Here is a 26,214-nt window from a genome sequence, read left to right as displayed (position 1 = left end):
AGGATTTCTGACTTCCAGTTGTTTTAACAGTAGCTATAACAAAATGACACCCCCGCTCCCACCCTCAATTACTTCATAGTATAGAAGTGTTTTTGTGTGAAAGGACTATGAGCTGTGTTCATTTCTCATAATCAAAACAAATTCCTGGGCTGAGAATTCTTTAATTTTAAGTGTTTGTCTTTTGCTCTAAGCTCCAGCTGCTGGATCTTGGGGTTCTAGATAAAATAGGCTTGAGGTCTGCCTACTTCCATATAATAGGGCTAGGTGCATTCTGACTCCTTACTGTGCCCCCTAAGAGGTGAATGTTTATAGATGTTATACCTGTATTTTACCTCCTGCAACTACATTGTTTTCTTCTCTTGCTCCTGGCCTTAACATAAAGGACTACTAATCTTTCAAGCAAATTGATGGAGTTTAACTTGGGCACTGATAAGCAGACTTTCCTATCTAAGCTTATCAAATCCATCTTTGTTTCTTACTTGGAGAATTACATTGAGGTGGAAATTGGTTATTTGAGAAGCAGGAGCTCCATGATTCTGCAGCGCTATTATGATTCCAAAAATCACCAGAAGAGAACTATTGGAGGTGGAGGGTAAGTACTACTTTTTAATCTTATTATTGTTATCTTACATACTTACAAAATTTGCAGTATGTGTAAGCTTCTTTCAGTATGTATACCTTGTTTAAAATATGTGCATAATGCTTATGTTGACAATAGTTTGATTGTAACATGACAGTTACTGATTGATTATGTACCATCAAGCTGGTATCATCAGGCATTTCCTATTCCGTGTAGAACTCTAATCTGTTTTGGATGATTTTAAGAATTATTTTCCTAGCATATAGATTAAGGATATAATTTAAATTTTCTTTCATATAATTATGAAGACTCTTCCAGGCTGTTGGCCCCATGTCATTTTCCAGATTTCTTGGCATAGTTTGGTTAGAGGTTTTTATTGATTCTTCTGTTGTAAAACAGTGTTTTACTGTTTGATTTATTCTTGTTCACATTTCTTTTTGTATTTGTCCTACACTCCCTTTCCCCTTTTATTGTAAGCCGCCCTGAGTCCCCTCAGGGAAAAGGGCGGCCTATAAATGTACAATAAATACAAATAAATACAAAATACAAATGCTTGCCATGTTTTGATTCTAGATACTCTATCAATTCCATAGCCTTCCAACTTTGTAAAGGTTGCATTGCTGATATAATTTTGTCTTACAGTACTAAAAGTATTTTAACTTACTGCATCTGTGTAGGGTTTGCCAATTACACAGTGGCAGATAGGACAGCACTCCAGAGGGTCAACGTCATTGCCCAGAGGATCATTGGTTGCCCTCTCCTCTCTTTGGAAGAGCTTTATAGCTCCCGCTGCCTTAAGAAAGTTCAAAACATTCTTAAAGATCCATCTCATCTAGGGCACCTTTTTTTGAACTATTACCATCTGGTAGACAGTACAGGACAATAAAAACAAGGACAAATAGGCTGAAAAACAGCTTCTATCCCAGGGCAGTAACCATATTGAATTCTATGGTATAGTGCAATATCGGGTTTTCAATTTCAATTATATAGAATGTAAAACATGTTTGTTTGCGTTTTTATTTTTATAGTTATAATATACACTGAAGATGGCATTTAACTTCATTGAACCATGTGCAATGACAATAAAGTAACCCAACTAACTAACTAACTAAAAGATGGTTGTAACAAAAGTATATCTTTTATGGTACCTTAGAAATCGCCATCTCTGGTACAACAATTCAGTTAACTCTTTCCATCTTATTAAAAAATCGTCTTTGAAGAAGTGAGCTACAAAACCAGCCTGAAAATCTGCAATGATCTGTGATATGACCATAAATGTCCCAACAGGGAAAACAGTGTAATGTCTTTGGAGGTTTCTGTTTTGCCTGTTCTAAAAATCCTTAGAAGAGGCAACAGGAAATAAATAAAATTTAATACATTGGCAAATTAGCTACTATAGTTTATACAGCCTTTTAAAATACAAACTGTTTAATGCACATTGCAAATACAGATTTTGCCCAGCAATTGATATGTCAGAGCAAATGAATTTCCATATTCTCATAAAGCTTTTTTGTCATAGAAAAGATGATGATTTAACAGAATGCATACAAAGCATCTCTATTACAATTGTGTCTCTTACCGAACCGGCACAATCAGGATCAGCTTCTGAAATAGCTATGTGAGCCTGAAAAAAGTTACAGCTGCTTTAGTGATTGATTATGTGTTCCCATAATTTTTTTTAAGAAGTTGCCTGGTTTTAGCATTTATGCATTCATGAATATCTTTGATTCCTGAATTTTCTTCTCAACGACTGTATGTGTCCAGCCATAGAGGGTGCTCTTGTTCAGTGTTGTGGATTTTATGCATCACAGAAAAAAGTGGCTGTATTTTTTAAAGGAGGTATATGTTGAATAATGTCATTTTATAAAAAAGAAGCCTCACCCTCCAGTAGAAGGGTATTTTTTGTTACATTTAATACATAAATTTGTAGTTGATAATACTTGAAAAATTAATCAGAGAAAAATCTAACTTCAGTTAATAATCCTAACTGGGGCATTTCCTTTTTTTAGTATTCAAGACCTCAAAGAGAGAATACGACAGCGAACCAACCTGCCTTTAGGCCCAAGCATTGATACTCATGGCGAAACTTTCTTATCCCAGGATGTTGTGGTTAATTTATTACAAGAAACCAAGCAAGCTTTTGAAAGGTGTCATAGGGTGTGTATAATAATATAATATATTAATGGATAATATAGAGCTTTCTAGCTATTGCATATTATGATACTCATGTAAACAATATACACCTATTGGTTAACCATAATTCAGCTGCTAAAATAATTTTACTACCTTGTTTTTATGCTGTCTATGAATTATTTAAAGTAAAAAAGTAAGGCAATTAAATGAATTAATGATATATCATGGCCTTTAGGAAAATTGAGGGGGCTGAATAACATTGCAGGAAATTGCTGCTTATTGTTAAGGTCCCCACAATATCTGTGTGCTCTCCATGTTGTGTAGGTTGAGTCTGGATGCCAAAGGTCATCCTGGAATTTAGTCATGTTTTAAATTCCTTTAACATATTTCAAAGATAAAATTATACCTGTTTGTGAAAAACCAGTGAAAAAGAGAGGAATAAGAAATATTGCTTTATAAAAGTACAATAATAGAATACAATAGCAGAATTGGAAGGGACCTTGGAGGCCTTCTAGTCCAACCCCCTGCCTAGGCAGGAAACCCTATACCGTTTCAGACAAATGGCTATCCGGTTCCACCACAAAACCGTGTTCGACTAAAGCGCGCTTGACGAAACCGCATAGCTGACGTCATCACAGGCCGACAACAGCGCGGAAACAGAAGCAGGCTGTAAACGCTAAACCTAAAATTAACCCCTAAACCTAACCCCCCTAAACCTAACCCTAAACCTAACCCTAAACCTAACCCTTACCTTAACTTGAATCAGCTTGCTTTCAAAGCGCTATTTAAAGCGCCCTTCTTTCTCCGTGCTCGCTGTTGTCGCCCTGTTGATGACATCAGCGACGCGGTTTAATCGGGCGCGCTTTAGTCGAGCACGGTTTTGTCGTGCCACGTGGCTATCCAACATCTTCTTAGACTTGCAGTGTTGGGGCATTCACAACTTCTGGAGGCAAGCTGTTCTACTGATTAATTGTTCTAACTGTCAGGAAATTTCTCCTCAGTTCTAAGTTGCTTCTCTCCTTGATTAGTTTTCACCCATTGCTTCTTCTACCCTCAGGTGCCTTGGAGAATAGTTTGACTCCCTCTTCTTTGTGGCAACTCCTGAGATATTGGAACACTGCTATCATGTCTCCCCTAGTCCTTCTTTTCATTTTATTTTATTAGCTAGTGCCCAATGTTCAAGATTGTCAAGATCCTTCTGTATCTTAAGCCTGTCTTCTGAAGTGTTGGCTATTCCTGACAGCTTAGTGTCACCTGCAAATTTGATGAGTTCTCCATTTATTCCCTCATCCAAATCATTGATGAAGATGTTGAAGAGTACTGGGCCTAAACAGAGCCTTGGGATATTCCACCGCATACTTCCCTCCATGTAGATGCAGTTCCATTGAGGACTACATGTTGAGTGTGGTTGGTCAGCCAGTTACAAATCCATCTGGTGGTGATGCTGCATAACCCACATTTTTCTACTTTATCTAGTAATAGGTTATGGTCTACCTTATCAAATGCCTTACTGAAGTCCAAGTAAACTATATCGATGGCATTCTGCTGGTCACTAATTTTGTCACTTTGTCAAATAATGCAATAAGATTGGTCTGACATGATCTGTTTTTGACAAACTGATGCTAGGTGTTCGCTAATTCATTGCTTGATTATCTTTTCCAGAATCTTCCCAGGGTTTGAGGTCAGGCTGATAGGTCTATAGTGTCCTGGATCTATTTTTGTCCTTTTTTGAAGATGGGGACCACATCAGCTCTTTTCTAGTCCTCTGGCAGTTCCCTGGTGCTCCAGGATCTCTGAAAGATATAGTTCAGTGGTTCTGAGATCTCATATGCCAGTTCCTTCAGAACCCTGGGATGTAATCCATCCGGTCCTGGTGATTTGAACTCGTCTAGGGTAGATAGGTGCTCACTTATCATTTTCTTCCCTATTTCAATTTGTGTTCCTAATCTGATTTTTATGGTGCTGTTTTTGATAGGTTGGACTGTTTTATTCCTTTGTGTAAATACAGATGCAAAACATGAGTTAAATAGTTCTGCTTTCTCCCTGTTGCTTGCCACCTTCTTGCCACTTTTTCCCAGCAATGGACCAATTGTTTCCTTAACCTTTTTTTTTGTTTTTAACATGTTGGAAGAAGCTTTTTTGTTAGTTTTTACTTTTGTGGCAAGACTTTCTTTATTGTGAGCGTTAGCTTCCCTTACTTCATCTTTACAGGTTCGGGCTGTTTGCTGATATTCTGCCTTAGTTATGTCCCCCTCTTTCCACCTTTTATACTTAACTTTTTTGTCTCAATTTGTCAGAGAGTTCTTTATGCAGCCATGCTGGATTCTTATGGGAGCTGTTATTTTTCTTCTTCATTGGTATTGTGTTAGACTGAGATTTTGTAACCTCATTTTTCAAAATTTCCCAAGCGTCTTGAGTTCTTTTCCCCTTGAGGAGTCTCATCCATGGAATTCTTCCCAAGCTCTCTCTAAGTTTATTGAAATTAGCTCTCTTAAAATCCAAGACTCTAGTTTGACTTTGTTCTACTACTTTTGTTTGCATAATGTTGAATTCCAATATTGCATGGTCACTTGCCCCCAGGGTTCCCGTGACTTCAACACCTTCTATCATTTCCTGTCTGTTAGTGGATTTGGATTTGGATTGGATTTGGATTTATTACATTTATATGCCGCCCTTTTCCCCGAAGGGGACTCAGGGCGGCTCACAATTCAGTCAGGGAAGGGGGGTACAGACAGGGGGATAAAAAGACGAACATAACAATACAAAATTTAAAACACACAACAACCATACCATTCGAGAAGGGGGGCAAGAGCTCTTTAGCCCCAGGCCTGTCGGAATTGCGGAAGGCCTGGAGGGTGGTGAGGGTTCGAATCTCCATGGGGAGCTCGTTCTAGAGGGTCGGAGCAGCCACAGAGAAGGCTCTCCTCCGGGTAGTCGCCAGTCGGCATTGGCCGGCGGATGGAATTCGGAGGAGGCCTAATCTGTGGGATCTGATCGGTCTATTGGAGGTAATTGGCAGCAGGTGGTCTCTCAAGTACCCAGGTCCAATACCATGAAGGGCTGTGAGAATTAAGTCCAATATGGCTGATCCCCGTGTTCCCTTCTCTACTTTTTGGGAAACAAAGTTGTCTGCTAGGTTCGTTAGGAACCTGTTGGTTCTTCCACTTGGTGCAGAGTTTGTGTCCCAGTTGATGTCAGGGTAGTTAAAATCTCCCACTACTATTGTGGTGTGCTTCCTACGTACCTTAGTTAGCTGACTAGCAAAAAGTTCATCTACTTCCTCTGCTTGGTTGGGTGGCCTGTAGTATAGACCTATGGCAATGTCATTCCCCCCCCCCGCCCTTTAATATTGACCCAAATGCATTCAAGATAGTTCTCATCATTGTTGTGCACTATTTTTGTAGAGAGGTAATTATTTCTTATATATAGTGCAACTCCACCTCCTCTTTTATTGGTCTATTTCTTTTAAATAATTTAAATCCTTCTAGCTGTATGTTCCATTTGTGGGTTTCATCCCACCAAATTTCTGTAATGGTAACAATATCATATTTGCCCTCATTTACTTGAATTTCTAATTCACTCTGTTTATTCCTCATACTCTGTGCATTGGTCTATAGACATTTGAGTCCATTTTGATTGACCCTGTGCTTACTGTCTACATAACCTGTGTTATGCCTGACTGCCCCTATTTTCTTGCCACTTGTATGATTCAGGCACATGGTATGGCACTCACTATTAAATGTTTGGTTTTGCTTGACAGCAGGAGTGATAATATTACCCGCCAAACATCTATGTTACATGAACTGATAACCCTATGAGTTTTAGATTGCTGGGGACAGAAATGTTCTGTATCAATTAATTCTCTGTCCCCGCTGTTCAGTTTAAATGTTTATCCAGAAAATCTGTGAATTTAATGCCAAGTAACTCAGTCCCTTTCTTGGATGAGTGCAAACCATCTCTTTTGTGAAGTTTTTCATTGGACCAGCTATAGGCATCATGACTAATAAAACCAAAGCCTTCCCTTTTACACTACTCTTTTAGCCACACATTAAACTCTGCTATACGCTGGCCCTTCCCTTTTTGTTCCTTATATACTGGTAAAACCTCTGAAAAGATAAGCCTACAATCTACATTACTAAGTTCATACCCAAAGCTCTGGAAATCATTCTTCACAGAAAGTACATTTTTTTGGGACAGATCATTTGTGCCAAGATGTATAATAGCATCAACGTCACAGTCCTTACTTGCATTCTTGACTATCTTAAGAATACGCCTCTTGTCTCTGCTGGCAGTAGCACCTGGCAGACACCTGACCTCTTTTAAAACCTCCATATCCTTTCCTAAATTTACATCCCTTACGATTGAATCACCAACCAGAAGGTGACTTCTCTTTTTACAGTACAACAGATTGCCCAGAACAAGAAAAGAAGCATAAGAAGAGCAGTATTTGAGGTTCATCAGATATATCTCAACTTATCTACAAGTTGGAATATAGCTAACACAAGAGCTGGAAATGATTTCAGATCATCACCAGCAAGAATCTGATATGTGAATGTTGTTCTATTTTTCCACAATTATACTTGTTTGAAAGTAGTCATATAAATATGCTTGCAAATGATTTCTTGCTAGAAAGAGGATGAAGTTGATGTTTTTCATTTTTAAAGCTTTCAGATCCTTCTGATTTGCCAAAGAATGCTTTCAGGATTTTCTCTTTGCTTGTGGATTTCTTCTGCATTGAGCATATTGATTATGCTGTGGAAACTGGGCTGGCTGGTAAGTCTATTTCTGTTTTACATCGTGGGATAAATTAGCTGATAAATATGATGATTGGTTGAAGCAAATTTATAATCAATAGCAACAGTGAAATATAAAACTATATTTTAAAAGGTTTTAAAGGATCAATTAATTCCATAATACATTTTATTTCCACCTTTTATTGATTCTAAATAGACAACTTGTTTAAATATTAGGTCTGTGCATGTTTTAAAATATTCATCTAAAGCATAGTTAGAAATCTTTAAAATTATTCAGAACTAGTAAAAAGACAGAACCTCTGTACCTCATTGAACCTACCTTTCTTTAGGTTTCCATATGATTCTGAAAAAAAGATGTGGCTGCTTTAGGAGTTGCATTAACTTGAGAGAATCAGTTGTTGAAAACAATCACAATGTTCTTTGGGCTTACATGAAAGCACAAATGAAATCATTTTCAAAGCATGTGCAGCCCTTACAGATAACCTTTGCAAAACAAATCATCCTTTTTAACATGCTTGATAAATTTGTCCTAATACTACTTGTATAATTATTACTCATGATTCCTGATACTGTTAATTGGATTTTTTTCCTTAGTCCCAGTGAAATATTAACATGTTGACATTTCATTTCAATTTTAGGTATTCCATCTCCAGATGCCAAGAATGCAAATCTTTATTTCCTGGATATTGTAAATCAGGCTAATACCATTTTTCATCTTTTTGATAAGCAGTTCAATGACCATCTGATGCCATTGGTGAAGTAGGTCATTTATTTTATCCTCATGCCAAAAACCATGTGGAATTTGGGTTCTGATTCATAAATATTCCTTCTCTCAAAATCTTCCTGAATAAAGCCATATTAAAAGTGCAGAGACTTCGTTTAAATAGCCTCTGTCTAGTCATTCTGTATTAATGGCTTCCCTTGCAATAAATTAGCCTTCCTTTTGAAGCCTGCCTTTCTTCCCTTCATGCCAGTGTTTAGATTTTTTAAATAAGTAATAAAGCTAGTACTGGTTTAACCATAGACATGCTTGTGCACTTTGCTAAAGTTGGCTAGTTTGAGAAACGGAATGTTGAACTTAAACAGGCCTCTGATATGATCTAGCACAGGGGTGTCAAACTCACGGCCTGCAGGCTGGATGTGTCACGTGCTAGCCATGTCCACCCCCATTTTAGTGAAGGGGGGGAAAGTTGTGATACGTCACATGACGACAATGTGACGCCGTGAGTTTGACACCCCTGATCTAGCAGGATTCCTCTTAGATTCTGAAAATGTGTAATACTTTTCTGTATTTGTCTGCATCTTGTATTTGTTTGTAGTAGTTGTAGTTTGTAGTTTATTAACATTTATAGGCCGCCCTTTTCCCTGAGGGGACTCAGGGCGGCTTACATAAAATCAGGAGGGGAATACAGACAGTAACGTAGACACACATAGAGTAAAAATAATAAGCAACATTCATTCATCATTCGGGAGGGGCGATTATCTTTGTCCCCAGGCCTGACGGGCTAGCCAGGTCTTAAGGGCTATGCGGAAGGCCTGGACGGTGGTGAGAGTACGAATCTCCACGGGGAGCTCGTTCCAAAGGGTCGGAGCTACTACTGAAAAGGCTCTCCTCCTTGTAGTTGCCAGCCGGCACTGGCTGGCAGATGGGATTCGGAGGAGGCCCAATCTGTGAGATCTAATTGGTCGCAGGGAGGTAATTGGCAGAGTAGGATTGGGAGGTAATTGTATTCCCTTGTATTCCTTTCACATCAGTTGGATTGTTCTGTATATTTTGACATGAAAGCTTATTTTCTGAGAAGGGAAAATAAAAGGGAGATGAGCTAGAAAATCCTTGCATAAGTTAAGTGCTTGGAATGTCCAGGTTGTTTGTAGTTGATGCAAGCATTATAATAGATGGTTGATATTAACTGTCCATTCTTTAATTTATCCCAGCTCTTCTCCTAAGCTTTCTGAATGTCTTCAGAAGAAAAAGGATATCACAGAACAAATGGAAGTGAAATTGGATATGGGTATAGATAGGCAAGTGAAGATTTCATATTTTAGTTTATCTTCCATTTTGTCCATTATTGTATTAATGTATTAAACACAGGATTAAATATTGTATTTTTAAGAATTCACTACAAATTCAAAGCCTTTATTGCCATTGTACATCATGCATACAACGAAATTGGTTATACAAGGAGTATATTAAATTTTAAATAATGAAAATAATAATTTGACGGTCTACTACTCCTTCATTTCTGCAATTTCATGAAAATAGAAAGTGCATGTGCATTTCATTGCAACTTATGAACACACTGGAACTTTGTACAATTTAAAATACTCTTTCTAAAACTACAACCTAGTATTTTGATTTTGAAGGACACTAAATTGCATGATTGGACAGATGAAGCACATCTTAGCAGCTGAACAAAAGAAGACTGATTTCAAACCAGAAGATGAGAACAATGTTCTGATTCAGTACACTAATGTGAGTAACTATATATAGCTTAGTAAGTGGCAAGTGGCACAGCAAGTAATTAGGTTGCTGCTGGTACTCTTTCCTACAGTAAACTCTGCTCGGGTTACAATGTGCTTAATAGTAAAATTTTCTTCCACTTATCTAGGAATTTGGATGCAGGGTTTTTTTTTTTTTGAGTGATTTAAGCTGGGGAGAATAGTAGCATTTCCTTATACAGTACGTTCAGTGTTAATCTGGAAATATTTCTTAGACTACTTGTATTTTTTAAAAATAATTTACATTTTCTGCAAGAAGTCTATATCCTCTATATATTGAGCCTCATTATTTGCCATCATGATTTAGCACTTATCTACCACCAGCAATCTACCCATTCCATAGGAATAATGTATTCTACATTTCAGTTATAATAGGGCATATACAGAAAGCAAGAGTGAAAATGTTCACATTCCTTTTCTGAGAGCATAAATGACAGTTAGAACTCTGTGTTGCTGTCATCAGATCCAAAATCTATTAAATTCAGACCATGTACAATCTTGTATTGTATATTAGTTATACAGTTGTTTTTCTTAGTATTTTTCCTGCTTAGTTGCAAGGCCTGCTTAATTTTCCACCATGCTTGTCTAATTCTTACAGCAAATCAGCCAACAAATGATTTTGTTCATCAGGAGGCAAATACTGAATTGAAGGGACAAAAAAGAGGCTATTTTAATAACAAATTATTTTTTATTGGAATTCAAATCTCCTTTGTCTATTCCACAGAGTAAATGTAGAATGATACTGACATTAGCCAATTATACTATAATTGTTTGAAGGTTATAGGTTGGTGGATATGTGTGATTATATTCTAATATTAATTTTACTAATAGATTCACTTTTTAAAGTAAAAATCTGTGTAGGTTAGAGAGGAGCAGAGTGATTTGTAAATAATAAACTATATAATGGGTAAGATATTCAAGGCAACATATATCTGTTCAACAATGTGACTGGGAAATTAATACAAGTTCAATTATGGATGTCCAAAATAAACTGCAATGTAGTTACTTCAGGTTACCAAGGTTTTCTGCATAAACAAGCTGCTATCCATTGCAAAGGCTTAAAGTCTTTTAACACAAAAGAGGTGGAGAGAATTTCATATTCTGGAAAAATAATCATCTGCAAGTGATATGCTAGTTACTTTCATTGAACAAAAGTTGGTACTCTAGGATAGCCCAGAGCATCTCCTCTCACCCATTTTGTAGCTTTCATATCAAGATGAATCTTTTCTCGACATCCTTGTTTATGTGACAGGCCTGTGTCAAAGTCTGTGCCTATGTTAGAAAGCAACTGGAAAAGATCAGGAATTCTATGGATGGCAAGAATGTGGACAGTGTTCTGATGGAGTTTGGTGTTCGTTTCCATCGGCTTATTTATGAGCATCTACAGCAATATTCCTACAGCTGCATGGGTGGCATGTTGGCAATCTGTGATGTGGCTGAATACAGAAAGTGTGCCAAAGAGTTCAAGGTGAGTTTTGGCTATTATTGCAGATGCAAACTGAGATGTGGCTCATGCGTATTGAACTGGCTGACATAGTATGCTGTGGTCTTATGTTGATAAAATGAGCACAGTTTAATGACCTATTTCTCGGATTTGTGGTATCCCTGAACAAGATGACAAAAAGCATTGCATTAAGAAATACGTAATAAACGTTAATATTGTCTAAGCTGATTTTCTGTAAAGTACCCCTCGATGTTTATACTGAATTTTGCTTTGCTTTTCCTGATTGTCACAGGTTGCGTTGGTATTGCAGCTTTTTGACACGCTACATTCCCTTTGCAACCTCCTGGTTGTAGCCCCAGATAACTTGAAGCAGGTCTGCTCAGGAGAGCAACTGGCTATTCTAGAGAAGAATATTCTCCATTCCTTTGTACAGCTCCGCTTTGACTACAGATCTGCTCGTCTTGGTCGCCACTTCAGCTGAGTGTGCAGAAGAAGGAAACCAAGGCTTCACAAGGACTTGGTTTTATCAGCAACATAAGAAAGTGGCTTTTGAGTAAAAAGTTGCTTGGATGAACAAACTGTAATAACTAAATTGGTCTTTACCACTGTCCTGTTTTCATCTTGGTTCTGGAATAAATAATCTTATCAGGTTCCTCCTAGACCATTTTCTGTTTTCCATTCATGAAAAAACCAAAACATGGTTGTCAGAAAGTGCACTAGAGCCTTCTAATTTGTGTTCTGGATGGAAAGAAATACTTTGATTTTATTTTTCAACATTTGTCAATTGGCAAGTTTTATCCAATTGTCCAGGTCTGGCTGTTCCTTTTCCTCAGAGCTTAGTGCTTGCGTATATCTGCATGCTTCTAAGAAAAACAAAACCTCCACAGAGTATTGAACATGTCTTCAAGAAGCATCTGGAGTGTAGTGTGGGAGACAGTAGCCAAGGTTGCTCTTTTGCTGATAGAATTTCTGTGCCCAATGGGCACAACCGGAACAGTCATGTCATATCATAACTTTTAGATGTTGCTTAGCTGTATTCCATTGCTTCAGTTATAAGATTGTCACAGTCTCAAGATGTGCTATGAAGATGTTAAAAAGAAAATGACATCATAATGTAGTACAAAACAGAAAGAGGCAAACACTGCAGGAATTATATTCATTTTTTGTATCTTGCCTCTCTGAAAATGGATGGGAAAGAATATAATTAGAATGAATGCAATACAATGCAATAATACAATGCAATGCAATTGTAATTGTAAAGTTTATTTATAGGCCGCCCTTTTCCCTGTGGGGACTCAGGGCGGCTTACAACTTACAGGGAGGGGAAAACAAACAATAATTTATAAACACAGTACATAATTAAAATATAGAAACAACATTCATCATTCGGGTAGGGACGGATTACAATCTTTACCCCCAGGCCTGACGGGATAGCCAGATCTTGAGGGCTGTGCGGAAGGTCTGGAGGTTGGTGAGGGTACGAATCTCCACGGGGAGATCGTTCCAAAGGGTCGGAGCTACTACTGAAAAGGCTCTCCTCCGCGTAGTTGCCAGTCGACATTGACTGGCAGATGGAATACGGAGGAGGCCTAATCTATGTGATCTGATGGGTCGCGAGGAGGTAATGAAATACAATAGAATACAACACAAGACAACAGCTGTATTCTATTGCTTCAGTTATAAGAAGTTTGGAGGTTGGCATAGCTGGTTTTGTGAGAAAAGAGAACTAGGATCTTTCACCCAGAATTCATTTTACATCAATGTAGCATCTAATTTAATTTTCAGAATAGTATGCAATGTGTATAATTGACTACATATACCTGGGAGAACACTATTTCTTCCATAAAATTAATTACTGCATATAAAACCTGAGAATGAATGTTAGGTGCCAAAATACACCCCAAATATGAGATGTGGCTTACAATGGATAAGCTTATTGACCAGTATATACAGTCCTGTAGATTTTCCCTGTAGTCTAATATCCCTGCATCCCATATATGCTTGCATATAACTCCATCTGCAGCTAAGCAGAGTCTCAAATTTATAACCAAAATACCATGAAAAATGTAGGTTGGCTTATCTGCGGGTGGTGCATTTTTCATGGTATTTTTGATTAAAAATTTTGAGAGTTGGCTTATTTGCAGGTGGGCTTATATACAAGTATATGTAGTATGCATATTTTTTCTATGTGTGAATAAACTTTCGCTACTGTGTACAAAGTTTTGAGATAAAACAATTGCTTTAAAATATATCCAACATCCCTGAGTTTGAAAGTTTAGCCATGTAAATGTTCCTTTGGTTTTTAACAAATAGGCAAAACAATCAACCGAAATGGTATGGGTGCGTCACTGCTGTTCTACACGAAAAAATTCCCAAGGAAAACCATTTTAGAACTTTTTGCTAATTCTAAATTAGATTCCTTTGCCATTGTGTGGTGGGTTCATGCCTGGGCAGTTGTGGAACAGGAAAAAAAATCTGGATTTCCTTTGTACCGAAGTACAATAAACCAAATAGTTGTAGAGGCAGAGGCAAGAGTGAATCAAATAAAATCACAGATTTTATGCACAAGAACAAGAATGGGATTTTCAAAGCGAAGATAAAAATTGTATTCCAGTTGGGATGCACTGTTTAATCCCACTTGGATTGGTTCCCAAGGAGATCTTTTGACTTCCAAAAGACTACCCCATTCACCTTAAACAGAAGGCTAGTCTCGACATTTTACATTATAGATGTCGTCCTGCAACTTTTAAATTATAGCAAGCCCATTTGAGTACTGTCTGATTTATAGTGCTGTAGATCTTTCTTTAACTGAGCATGGTATTTATACTGATAAATCAGGGAGGGGGAATTATGCCAAGCTTTCACAAGCATTCTGGGAAAATGCCTGCTTTCTTCAGTCTCTCTCTTCATTGGCCATTGGCACAAATAGTTTCTTGGACACAGAAAGAAATCGAGAAGTGCTTGCCATTTTCTGAAGCTGTGATGTAGATTCCAAACATAGTGCTTTGATATGGGCAAGTTTTAGAGTTAGCTTTTAAAAGCAATGATTTTGCACATCATTATAAACATTTGTCCAGCAATGGAAAATGGGAAATTAACCAAATTGTAAAGATTTCAGAATATCAAGCAAACACTTGGCATAAACACAAGTTGGCAAATTGCACTGGAAGACTATTTCCATTTTTAAAAAAAGTTTGGATTATCTTTTTATATATGTGTGTATATTTTTTTCCTTAATTTTTGTTTTTGCTAGATTTATTCTCCAACTACATTAGTTCTAAGTCTCTTTTAAGCCCACTAAAATAGGATATGGATAATTCTATAAGGCAGGCAAGCACTGACACTGCAATGTGCTTTATTTGGAGATTCTGTTCTATTGCTTCATCGATACAGTTTAAACATTATTTTACTTTTGATAAATCATGCCCACAGAAAAAAATTAGAGTAGTCCACATTTGCCAACAAATTACTCATTGTAGTTTTTATAATGCCAGTTATTGCTTAAGTCCATTTTGCTGCCGATGCGTCATACGCCCTATAAAAACGATGGCTGATTTACTACATTTTAATCAATGAAGTTTGATTAAAGATACTGTAGGTCAGTGAGGAAGAACATGTTTTTTGGGCAGGAGATGATTGCTTCAGTTCAAACAGTTTTAGATAAAGATTGCCTTTTATTAACAATCTCCAGCCAGCAGGCCATGTTGGCTGGGGGTAATGGGAGTGGAAATCAAATACTGTATATCTGTAAAGCACCAAGTTCAGTGAACACTATTTTAATTCATCTACTTAGGTTGAAGTTGCAGTAGCTCATTCAAAATGGCTGATGTATTTGTCCGCAAGCCAATAAACATAAGAGCTTTTTAAAAGTATTTTTAGTTACACTTCAATTTTATTATTTGCTATGGCCAGCGTGCTACTCTATTTGAAATGATTCTGAATTTTTTACACCAAAGAACAATGACGCTAAAGCAACAATAGTATTCCTAGCTGTGCCATCTAATAGATCAATTAATCTACAGTGTCTCCAGATTCTTTCCTGAGCAAATTTCTCTTGTGGCTGGAAGTAGTCCAGATATTAGGGGGCAACCTGTTCTGAAATACAGGAGGGGTCATTTAGAAAGCTCAGATATGGAATTCTTGATGATGATGATCTCTGAAAAGAAGGGACTCTTAACAAGCCATCTCTTCCAATTTTTATTTGGAGGTGACTGGATGCAGGCAAAGTAAAATGGAAATTCTCACAAAACTGAAAATCTAAGTAGTGACCAGGTTCCTTTCCATACAACCTTCCCTTGTAGTTAATAGATGGAGAAACAGTGACCTGCCCAAAGGGGTTGTTTATATTGTCAGCAATTGAAGCTAGCTAGTGTTTTCCTATGCGGAATATTGTGTTATGCATCGCACAAACTCAACTAGTAGCCAATGAGTTAAATGGTAGGGCCAACAACACATATAGGATAGTTCTTTCTGTTGCTGTTAAGTATTCTGGACATGTTCACACATTGTTTTGAGCTCACATAGTGGCTTGTTTAGTCACATGTTATGTGAAGCCAGTCTGCAGTTTCCAAGTCCTAGTTTATAGTCTCACCTTGTATTCAGCAAACATAGCTAATGAGCCGCGGTGGTGCAGTCGTTAAAGTGCAGTACTGCAGGCTACTTCTGCTGATCACCGGCTGCCAGCAGTTTGGCAGTTTGAATCCCACCAGCTTCAAGGTTGACTCAGCCTTCCACCCTTCTGAGGTGGGCAAAATGAGGACCCAGATTATTGAGGGCAATATGCTGACTCGGTAAACCGCTTAGGGCTGTAAAAGCAGTATGAAGCGGTATATAACTAAGGGCTATTGCTAAAACTATGGCTTAGCACAGTTCATGAACCAAACCTCTCACAGGACTTTTAGTATTGGCTGCAGGAGAACATACAGGAGAGGACTATCACCCTTTATAGCTGGAGACCAGGGACTAGTTCCATCTTTTGTCCTCACCATCAGCCAAGACAGTGAAAATATCTTAAAACTATTTTCAACAAGGCAACCCTTTCCTAGGGCTTGGCAGATCAATATATCACAGTGTGGATTATTCTTGCTCAAGGTGCCAGCAGGCATGTCCTTATAAGAAATACTCCATACTGTTCCTCCCTTTTTTTTCATCTTCCCATTTGCTTTTTCTCTTGCGGTCTTTATTCTCCCATCGTTGGGATCAACAAGCCCATTGATAGGCTGTGGGCCCCCTTCCTCACTTCAAACCAACACAACTTACTTGAAAAATAAAATTTGAGTCTGGGGAGGGGAAGGGAGGATGTCAACTGCTGTGCATTTCAAGGTATTATAGCTATTATGGCATGCAATTTAGGAAAATATTTCTAGTAGCACTTTGATATAATTTAAGTACTATCGACAAGTAAATTTTAAAGAATGACCTTTTATTTGAGGATAATGAATTAAAAGTGCTGCTTTTCTAAGGCTCCTTCTTCTAACACTGGCATTTAATGAGCAGCAATCAAGTAAATGCCTGAGAGGGGGGCGGGTGTAATTATACGCCTTCCAATTGGTTAAAATGGGAAATTGCCCAAAGGGTAGAAAATAACATATGTGATTTCTCTCTCCCCTCTCCAAGTCCTGTAATTTTTTTTTTTGTAAAACAGAACTTGGTATTTATATTCTGTTTGCCTTACAGCAAAAGGAATAGCAATAATGAAAGGAGGCAGAGTACTTTATTACTCTACCATACAACTTGAAAAATAAAATATTGTGAAGGGGATTGGAGGAGAACTGAAAAAAAATAAGATATATTTAAATGCTTAGAAGCAGGCTGATGGGGAGTCATAAAGGATGAAGGCAGCCGTAACATTTTAAGGGCACAGTTGAAATACTTTGATAGCTCTCTTGTTTTCTGTCGCAACACAAACAGTTTTTTTGGCTCAAAGGTGACATTAAAAAGGGGGGAAATTCTTCAACTTTTAGCATCACTTCACTTTGGAACTGGATCTTGTTTGATAACCATTTAGGCAGTGGTGGGATTCAATTTTTTTTTACTACCGGTTCTGTTGGCGTGGCTTGGTGGGCATGGCTTGGTGGGCGTGGCAGGGGAAGGATACTGTAAAATCTCCATTCCCACCCTACTCCAGGGAAGGTTACTGCAAAATCCTCATTCCCTTCTGATTAGCTGGGACTCGGGAGGCAGAGAATAGATGGGGCAGGCCAGCCAGAGGTGGTATTCTCCGAACTACTCAAAATTTCCGCTACCGATTCTCCAGAAATGGTCAGAACCTGCTGAATGCCACATTGAATGCTGCATTTAGGTCAGGGGTCTCCAACCTTGGCAACTTTAAGCCTAGCGGATTTCAACTCCCAGAATTCCCCAGTCAGCCTGCATTAAAATACCAAATCAGCAATGTTTGACCACAGTGCATTGCTTCTGACGGAGTCTTAATCAGGCACCAGCACCACCAGCACCACCGATGGCCACCATGACCATTCTTTCTCTTTTTTTGATTTCTTTTATATTTTCTCTTTTTTTTAAGAAAAGAGAAGCAGGAAGATGGTAATATATAACACAATTACAAGTAGTCCTCAGCTTACAGCCATTTATTTAAGAAACCTTTCAAAGTTACAACAAGGAAATGCAACAGGTTCTTGCATTTATGACAGCTGAAGCATCTCCACAGTCATGTGATCCAAATTCAGGTGCTTGGCATATTCACGGGCTTGTATATATGACAGTTGCAGAGTCCCAGGTCATGTGATAGCCATTTGTGTCATTTCCAGCCAGCTTCCAACAAGCATAGTCAATGGGGGAAGCCAGACATACTTAACAACCGAATGATTTGCTCAATGACCATGTGATTTGCCTAACAACAAAAGATTTGCCTGCAAAAAAAGATTGTAAAATCAGGTGCAACTCCTTAAGCACCTGCCTTGCTCAGCAATGGCAAGTCCGATCTCAATTGTGGTTGTAAGTTGAGGACTACTTGTAATGGCTTGCTGTATGGTGGACAGTAAGAGCTGGGGAGAAGAAGACTATAGATAGATAGATTTCAGCAGAAAACTATTTCCAATTTGAAGCACCTGCACTTAGAACACTGTTGTCCCAAATAAAGCTTTGTGAGCAACCCTTCTGCCTTGCCACTTCTAGGAATAAATCCAAGCTGCCCTCCTTGCAAGTTTCTCTCTGCCAATCTCCACACAGTCTGCCCTTGAACTAAATGCAACATGACCTCTTGTGCTGATATTCATTAAGGGTACAGTCTCCAAGGTGTTTTTTCAAAAGGCAACTGGATTATTTTTTAGAAGGAAGATGTTTCCCTTCTCATCCAAGAAGCTTCATCATTTCTGGAGTGGATCACTTCTGAAGAACTGATGAAGATTCTTGGATAAGAAGCTAAACATTTCTTCTGCTCCTCCTCCTCCTCCTCCTCCTCCTCCTCCTCCTCCTCCTCCTCCTCCTCCTCCTCCACCACCACCACCACCACCACCACCACCACCACCACCACCACCACCACCACCACCTCCTCCTCCTCCTCCTCCTCCTCCTCCTCCTCCTCCTCCTCCTTCCTCCTTCCTCTTCCTCCTCCTCCACCACCAGGAAAAATATCCAGTTACCTTTGGAAAAAGCACCTTTAAAATAACTATGACCTGGATAACTGAGACTCTCCACAGACATTAAGGATACAGGTATAGAGTCTGAGACCCCAGTAATCTTCAGAAATGGAGAAAAGAAAGTTATAAAGAAAGTTATAATTGTTAATGTGTCAGGCAAAAATATTAAAAACAAAAAAGGGTGCAGCTCTATTAAATTTTAATTAAATTTATATTTAAAATGGGATCAAATTAATAAGACTGCTAGGCTTTGAGAAATATGCAGAGACAAAAAGGTAGCATCTATCTGTATCTCTATAAAGCAGCCATATCTTTTCCTGGAATCATCCTCAATCAGGTACCTTGGTCTATATGCCAAATGAATGACCCTTTGGGATCCCCATATCAAAACAATTTACCTTATGTGCAGCCAGAACCAGAAAATACAATTTAACACAGCACAGTACTTAAACAAAAGGTTTTGGTTGAGATCTGGATATGTGGGACTGATTGGGGTAGATTGCAGAGGTGACACTGAAATATAATTTTATCATATTCTATATATCTTAAATTATTGTATTCTATTCCAATTTTATTTTAGATTGTATTTTATTCCAAATCCATTTTAAATTGTATTTTATCAAATTCCATTTTATATTGCTTTTATCAAATTTTAGTAATAATTTGTTTCTGGAACTTTGGACTTTGATATGGCCCAAGGACTACCGGTAATCAATAAAGACTCAATGCTAATGCTCAATCATATGAAAAGACAACCGCTTTAAAGAGCAACAACTGCACTAGTTCAAATTTTTCTGCTGCGAAGCAAATCTGGTTTGGAATCAAATCTGAACTACTGCAAAGGTCTAAAATTTGCTAATTTTCCTGACCACAACACTTTATTCTGAGTGTGGTACCAGCATCTTACTTAAAGAGCAAATATAGTGCTCAGACTGTAAAAAGCTGCACATTCGCTAAGATAAAGGTTCCCCTCTCACATATGTGCTAGTTGTTCCCGACTCTAGGGGGCGATGCTCATCTCTGTTTCTAAGCTGAAGAGCCAGCGCTGTCCAAAGACGTCTCCGTGCTCATGTGGCCAGCATGACTAAACACCAAAGGTGCACCTTCCTTGGTTACCTTCCCACCAATGATGGTTCCTATTTTTCTACTTGCATTTTTACATACTTTTGAACTGCTAGGTTGACAGAAGCTGGGACAAGTAACAGGAGCTCACTCCGTTACTTGGAGCTAGGGATTCAAACCCCTGAACTGCCGACCATGCTGATCGACCATTCTGCTCAGCATCTTAGCCAATGAGCCACCGTGTCCCTGCACATTCCCTACTTTAAGATTAATAATATGGGGGTGTAGGATTTCTACTGGTGCCATGACTGAGAAGAAAAGGGTTAAACTTTCTCCTTCCACTGTATCCCTTTAAAATTATCCCTGTTTTGTATAAATGTATATACTTCCCATGAAATGTATGAAATATGTTTTGACTTTAGTACATATAAGAAGAATCAAATGTATAAGCTTCGAATGAAGCAGATAGCAGCAATAATAATTACTATTTCAGAGATGGGCTAAATCCTGTCTTTGCTTTTGAACCCTAAATACTATTCAATGTGCCCAATAACATTTTAAGACCAACCAGCATACTTGTCCATACAGATGAAAGGCTTTTTTGGCAGGAGGGGAGGTAACATTCATTTGACTGTAAACAATTCATTAAAATAACTTGCTAAATCTCTCACTAGTGGATTTTTGAAAGTTGCTCAATCTACCTCCTTATCCATCCAAAGTCAATTTGAGTATGAATATGATGCATTGTGACCATAATGGCAAACAGCTTCTCCAAAGAGACATTTATTCTGCTGGCATGGATTCCAACTAGACAGCAATGATGCATTACAAATATATAATTATTTGCACTAATATTTGAGCAGGTGGAATGGATTAGTCCACTGTCAACAGTACTGTGCTGATAACATGTATTTTTCTGTATTAATATGTACTATGCAACATGTATTAAAATTGTCAATAATTCATTTCCACTGAGTTAGCTGTATTTATATTGCACTGTTCTGTTGTAGCTGGAAATGCAATGATGGGATGTGGAGAGAGAAACAAAATGGAACTAATATTAACTTTTAAAAATATTTGAAGTTTTTCTGTAGGGGTAGAATTGGGAAAAAATGTGCGAACAACATGTTTCTGTTTTGCTTTAAACAAAATGCGCAGCTCTTTTTTTGATATTGAAGTAGGAGAAAACTGTTATTTAAAAATAGGATGTACCTTCTAAAATGCTATTTGTTGGGTTATTGAGCACCAAGAGCTGTATGAAACTTACATCTCAACTTTCTAGCATTATGCATAGTTTTGGGCCCTAATTTCAAAGTCCTTTTCGGCTTTGGTCCTCAAGGAAGAATAGCAATCCAAAGTAAATAAAGAAATGGTGAGGGTGTTCAGTCTTCAATATCTTCCCTCAGAATAGATTTGGAAGAGACCTTGGAGGTCTTTTAGTCCAACTCCCTGCTCAAGCCAAGCAGGAGATCCTATACCATTTCAGACAAATGGCTGTCCAGTCTCTTCTTAAAAACCTCAAATGGTGAAGTACTTACAACTTCTGAAGTCAAGCTGTTCCACTGCTTAATTGTCCTCACTGTTAGGAAGTTCCTGACCACTATATATATATACATCAGTAACTACAATAGTTTAGTTGACCCAGAAATGCAGTAGACATGGTGTATCTTGACTTCATCAAAGCTTTGGAGAAAATCTCCCATGAAATCCAAGTACAGAAGATGGCAAATGTAGCTTGGGTCATAATTCCATTAGAAGGATAGAGTAGGTTGAACAATTGTACCCAGTGAGTGTATGTCAATAGCTTCACATCAAAATAAATGACCTGGATAAAGGATTAAAAATGCAATTATCAGATTTGTGGATGGCACAGAGATGGGGGGTGGGGGCGGGGGTGGGAGCCAAGCACATTTTAGAGAACAGCATCTAGATTCAAGAGGATCTTAGAAATTTGGAAAATGGGCAGAAATCACTGTGATTAAATTCAACAAATATAAAATCCCACATTTTGAATAGGGGAAGTTCAAAAGACACAAATACAGTAGTCCTTTACACACAGCTATAATGGAATCTGCTCATTACAGTTGCATATTGTAACCGTTGTAAAATGGAATGGTCATGTGACTGAACTGAATTTATGACTTTTTTTGCATAGAGCAACTGTGACGGTTGTTAAGTGGATGCGGCTGTCATTAAATGAATCAATAATTCACTGTGGTTTTGCTGAAACCTGAAAATGCTGGTTTTCAGACCATGGAGGGAACCTGACTGTCAGACTTTGAATCTGATTGTCTGAATTGTAAGTCCACTGTTTTGATTGTAATTTGAGGATTACCTATATAAAGTGTGGAGACAATTTGGCAGCAACACCTGTGTAAAGATCTGGCTGAGTTGGTACATCACAATGAGTTAAACCACTGTTCTTCAAACTTGGCATTTTTAAGATGTGTAGTCTGCAACTTGGAGAAACCCCCAATCAGTATAATCTGAACAGATTATCTTTAAGGTCACTTAACTCTTCTGTTCTATCATTTAATTTCTCACTGGTGAGTTTTCTTCAGGCAGAACGCTAAATAGGGTTACTAATGCACAATAATCTTCAAAATAATATTTCCTTCACAATAAGAAAACCGTGCTTTATTCTAATGGAAATGAAGGTAAGAGAAGAATCAAAATCCATTGTATTCCTGTCAGCTTGATCATGATTAGAGTAAAAGATCACACCAGAAATGGAAAACACATTGATGAAGCCTGTGAAGATCAGGATTGCCTGTGTGTTACCCTTGGCCAGCTAAAAATGGGCTTTGGTACAGTCATTAATTTTGGAGTCTACCACAGAAGTGGAGCACATGCATCCTTTGTTTGTGGCTGTTCTATTGACCTTGTTTGCCCGCCCCCTTTTAGTCTATTTTTCAAGAGGTAGATAGAGATAAGCAACTTCCAGACATCTGCTCTTCCTTGTGATAATTCATTGTCAAGGCTGCATTGGATGGTCTTTCAGAGATAAACTACAACAGATAGACTCTTTAGAGCAGAAGTGAACATGGCTGTCGATGGTGGGGCCAAGAAGCCATTTTGATTTTCTACAATGTTCAAAACAACTCTATAGCAGAAGGATTCTGGGAAATCAAAACAGCAGCTGAAAACGAAAGCTTTGTGTAGCAATGTAGGCATATAGAAAGCTCTTTCAACATAGAGGCAGACATAACTCCAAAGTCCTTGGGGATCACCTGAGTGTAAAAATATGTTTAAAAGCCCAAATTTAAGCTGCTGCTCCAAAAACAAAGCAGCTATCTTTTCTAGAGACAAATACTGGGAGCCATTGTTCCCTTTGGACGTTCAGACTTGTTACATGGGGTGGACAACAACAGCTAAGTGGGCAGCTCAGAGGCCTGTTTCCCACAAATACCATACACTTAGAAAGCCCGAAGAGCCTCCGTAAAAAGCAGGTGGTTGAAAAACATTTTGAAGAGCAAATGCCCACTGTGAACAAACACTTAGCCATAGCAATAGCATCAGGAAAAGTCAGAGAATCAGAATAATGTGCAATTTTATTCTGCGTTTTTCCCTACTCAGGAAATTTGAATCCCATTATAGTCAAAACCATCGTGAATGTTTTGTATGGAGACTTTCTATTATGATGGCCGGGAACTAAGCCCTCCTGCTCTGTACTTTGTATCTCTGCCTCTCTGCAACCACTTGTTGACATAAATGACTTATTTCCAGATAGAATGCTGCATTTCTATTGTTAGGCAAAATGGTCCTATTAGGAGGGCAACAGGCCCCCCTGTTAAAAGAGATGGAACGTTGAGGTCGCCAGCTGGTAAGATGGAAAGTTGAGTTCTCTCTAGGCTGCATTTCCCTTGTTACAGCTGCCCTTGGGCTGGCTGTGAGCTGGTGGGGAGGCCTCTCTTCTTTGGTCTAGAATAGAATTGCAGGGGAATTTGTCTGTGCAGGGAGTTCAATTTGAGTCTGGTGGGATTAAACAAAGAGAGGAACTGGGTTTGAACTTGGTCAGATCCAAAAAAACCAAGGTGGAATGGGGAAGGGGTACAATTTCCATTTTGTTTCTCTTCAGGTCTTTCTCCAAGGAGTGAAGATTGGCAAGGCTGATGACAAAGTTGGGATGGAGAGTTGAAGCTCCCCTACCTCTCTCCCCTAATGGAAACAGCCCAAGGGCCCAATGCACCAAAGAGGCTCATCCCATTCTTGAATGCACAGACCAAAACTTCATCATGACATCAACATACATTTGAAAGACAATAGGAACATCCCAGGTGAAGTACAAACAGGTTTGTTGTTAATCATTCAAGGCTCTGTGTGCAGAAATCATTACAAATCCTTTTTGGAAGAAGAATATTGAAGGTCTTGCCAAGGTGAGATGGCACAGGATAGCAGGGCTGCAAAGCAGAAGGAGTTTAAAGTTGTGTCATGTGATTGAAAGCTACTATTTCAATGTCTTATGAACTTGCAAAGTTGTGTTGCAACTAGCGCTTTCTGTTGCTTTAAGGCATGAGAAGGCACAGCAGGCACCCAAAATAAAAAGATGCTATCCTGGAATTCTGGCATTAAATACTGTATTTACCTCTTACCTTTCTTTTTCACAATAAATGTTAGTTATTGAAGTCAAGATGACAGTTATTTGAAGAGGGTCATAGTAACAATAATTATTATTGCAACAAATAATTGACCATAGATAAGGGAGGACATCAGATATTAACAGGGTAGTTCTGAGCTTCAACATCCATTTCCTTAAGCTTTTGCAACTGAACAGTCAATCCACTTATTGTCAGGCCTGCAGCCATATTCCTATTGGATCTTTGGCCTGCCACACTTTCTATTATTCTACTATGCCTTTTCTGTTGTGGGAAAATGGGAAGGGGAATTGTACGGAGTTAGATGCTATGTAGCCCAAACCAAATTCCGTTCTAGAAAGCCAAGGTCATTCTTTGTCTCTGCACTTCTGCACCTGACCGGAAGTGGGTGGGTGGAACTGCCAGCATGGGCGTGGAAGATTGGACCATATGATGGGCTGATGGGTGTGGGGCAAGTTTGTGAATTTTGAATTGGGTGGGGAAAACCAGGAAGCCTTCAGATTCGGGTTTTCCCAGATGTGCCAACGTGGCTCTCTTAATAAATTGGAACTTTTGCCTTGGACTCTGATTTACTTTTGGATGCTATTTGGAACCCTGACACTTATATAATCATGATACCTTCAAAGTGGGGTTTATCATAATATTTAATAGTAATCAATCAAAGTAAATATTCTTCAACTGGGTGATGTAGTGAGATATGTGCTGAACTTACACTCTTACCCTGAAAAATTGTCACAGCCACCATCACCATCCAGCAACTATTTCCAGGAAAGAAGAAAAGGTATTTTTGCCCTCTCTACACATTGTAGAACTCAAGCAAAGAGAGAATTAAAACTGTTAAGCTGAGCAATGTGGCAATAAAGAAAAACTAATTAAAATTTCATTAAAAAAATAAGACCAAACACCTTTGCAGACATATTTCTGGACGGTGGGGGCATACAAAAGAATGAGAAAACACAGGCTGTTCTAGGTATGCAAAAAATGTTTTTTTTCTCTCCCATATATATTGACAGCCAGAGGGGGGTTATTATTGAGAATATGGGCAAAGCTGCTGCCAAGGTTCTGCTAGTACTCGTGCTTAAAAAGAAACTATGGAAACCACAAGTAGGAATATTAATTAAGTCCAAATTTGGAATTTCTTTGCCAGGAGTGGCTGTATGAATTCAATGAAGCAACCTGTTGAGCCTGCCATTCATGAGGGCGTTAGTAATTTAATGAAGTGCCAAACTATCCCCCCCCCCAATTCCCAATAAATTAACATCTTGTTGCAATAATCAGATTAAAAGGTTAGGTGTAGATAAGGTGCATTTTATGCGCTTTCCCCACCCAATCACTCTGCTTCTTTAAAAATATAGCCTCCTTTTCCAAGGGCAGCTGTCCCCACCACCTCCACTTCAGCTAATAGCAATAGCACTTAGACTTATATACCGCTCCATAGTGCTTTAAAGCACTTTCTGAGTAGTTTACAGAGTCAGCCTATTGCCCCCAACAATCTGGGTCCTCATTTTACTCACCTTGAAAGGATAGAAGGCTGAGTCAACCTTGAGCA

General features: G+C 38.5%; 1 protein-coding gene across 3 annotated transcripts in view; it reads left to right on the top strand.

Annotated features, from left to right (window-relative positions):
- EXOC5 (exocyst complex component 5) overlaps positions 1–12,069 on the top strand; it is a 30,970-nt gene extending 18,901 nt beyond the window's left edge. For all 3 annotated transcript variants that reach the window (XM_014063717.2, XM_014063719.2, XM_014063718.2), the window contains exons 11-18: positions 383–592; positions 2,590–2,737; positions 7,378–7,486; positions 8,106–8,226; positions 9,403–9,489; positions 9,832–9,940; positions 11,219–11,434; positions 11,703–12,069. In XM_014063717.2, coding sequence (XP_013919192.2) covers positions 383–592; positions 2,590–2,737; positions 7,378–7,486; positions 8,106–8,226; positions 9,403–9,489; positions 9,832–9,940; positions 11,219–11,434; positions 11,703–11,891 — 1,189 coding nt within the window. In that variant the 3' untranslated portion in view covers positions 11,892–12,069. The remainder of the gene's footprint in view (positions 1–382; positions 593–2,589; positions 2,738–7,377; positions 7,487–8,105; positions 8,227–9,402; positions 9,490–9,831; positions 9,941–11,218; positions 11,435–11,702) is intronic.
- Positions 12,070–26,214: the final 14,145 nt, after the last annotated feature.

Source organism: Thamnophis sirtalis, unplaced genomic scaffold, assembly GCF_051295495.1.
Source record: "Thamnophis sirtalis isolate CommonGarterSnake01/CBP01778 unplaced genomic scaffold, rThaSir2_p1.2 scaffold_1, whole genome shotgun sequence".
In the NCBI taxonomy this organism is placed as follows: Eukaryota; Metazoa; Chordata; class Lepidosauria; order Squamata; family Natricidae; genus Thamnophis; species Thamnophis sirtalis.
Note: the sequence above shows the minus strand (reverse complement) of the source record. Positions and strands in the feature narration are given on the sequence as shown.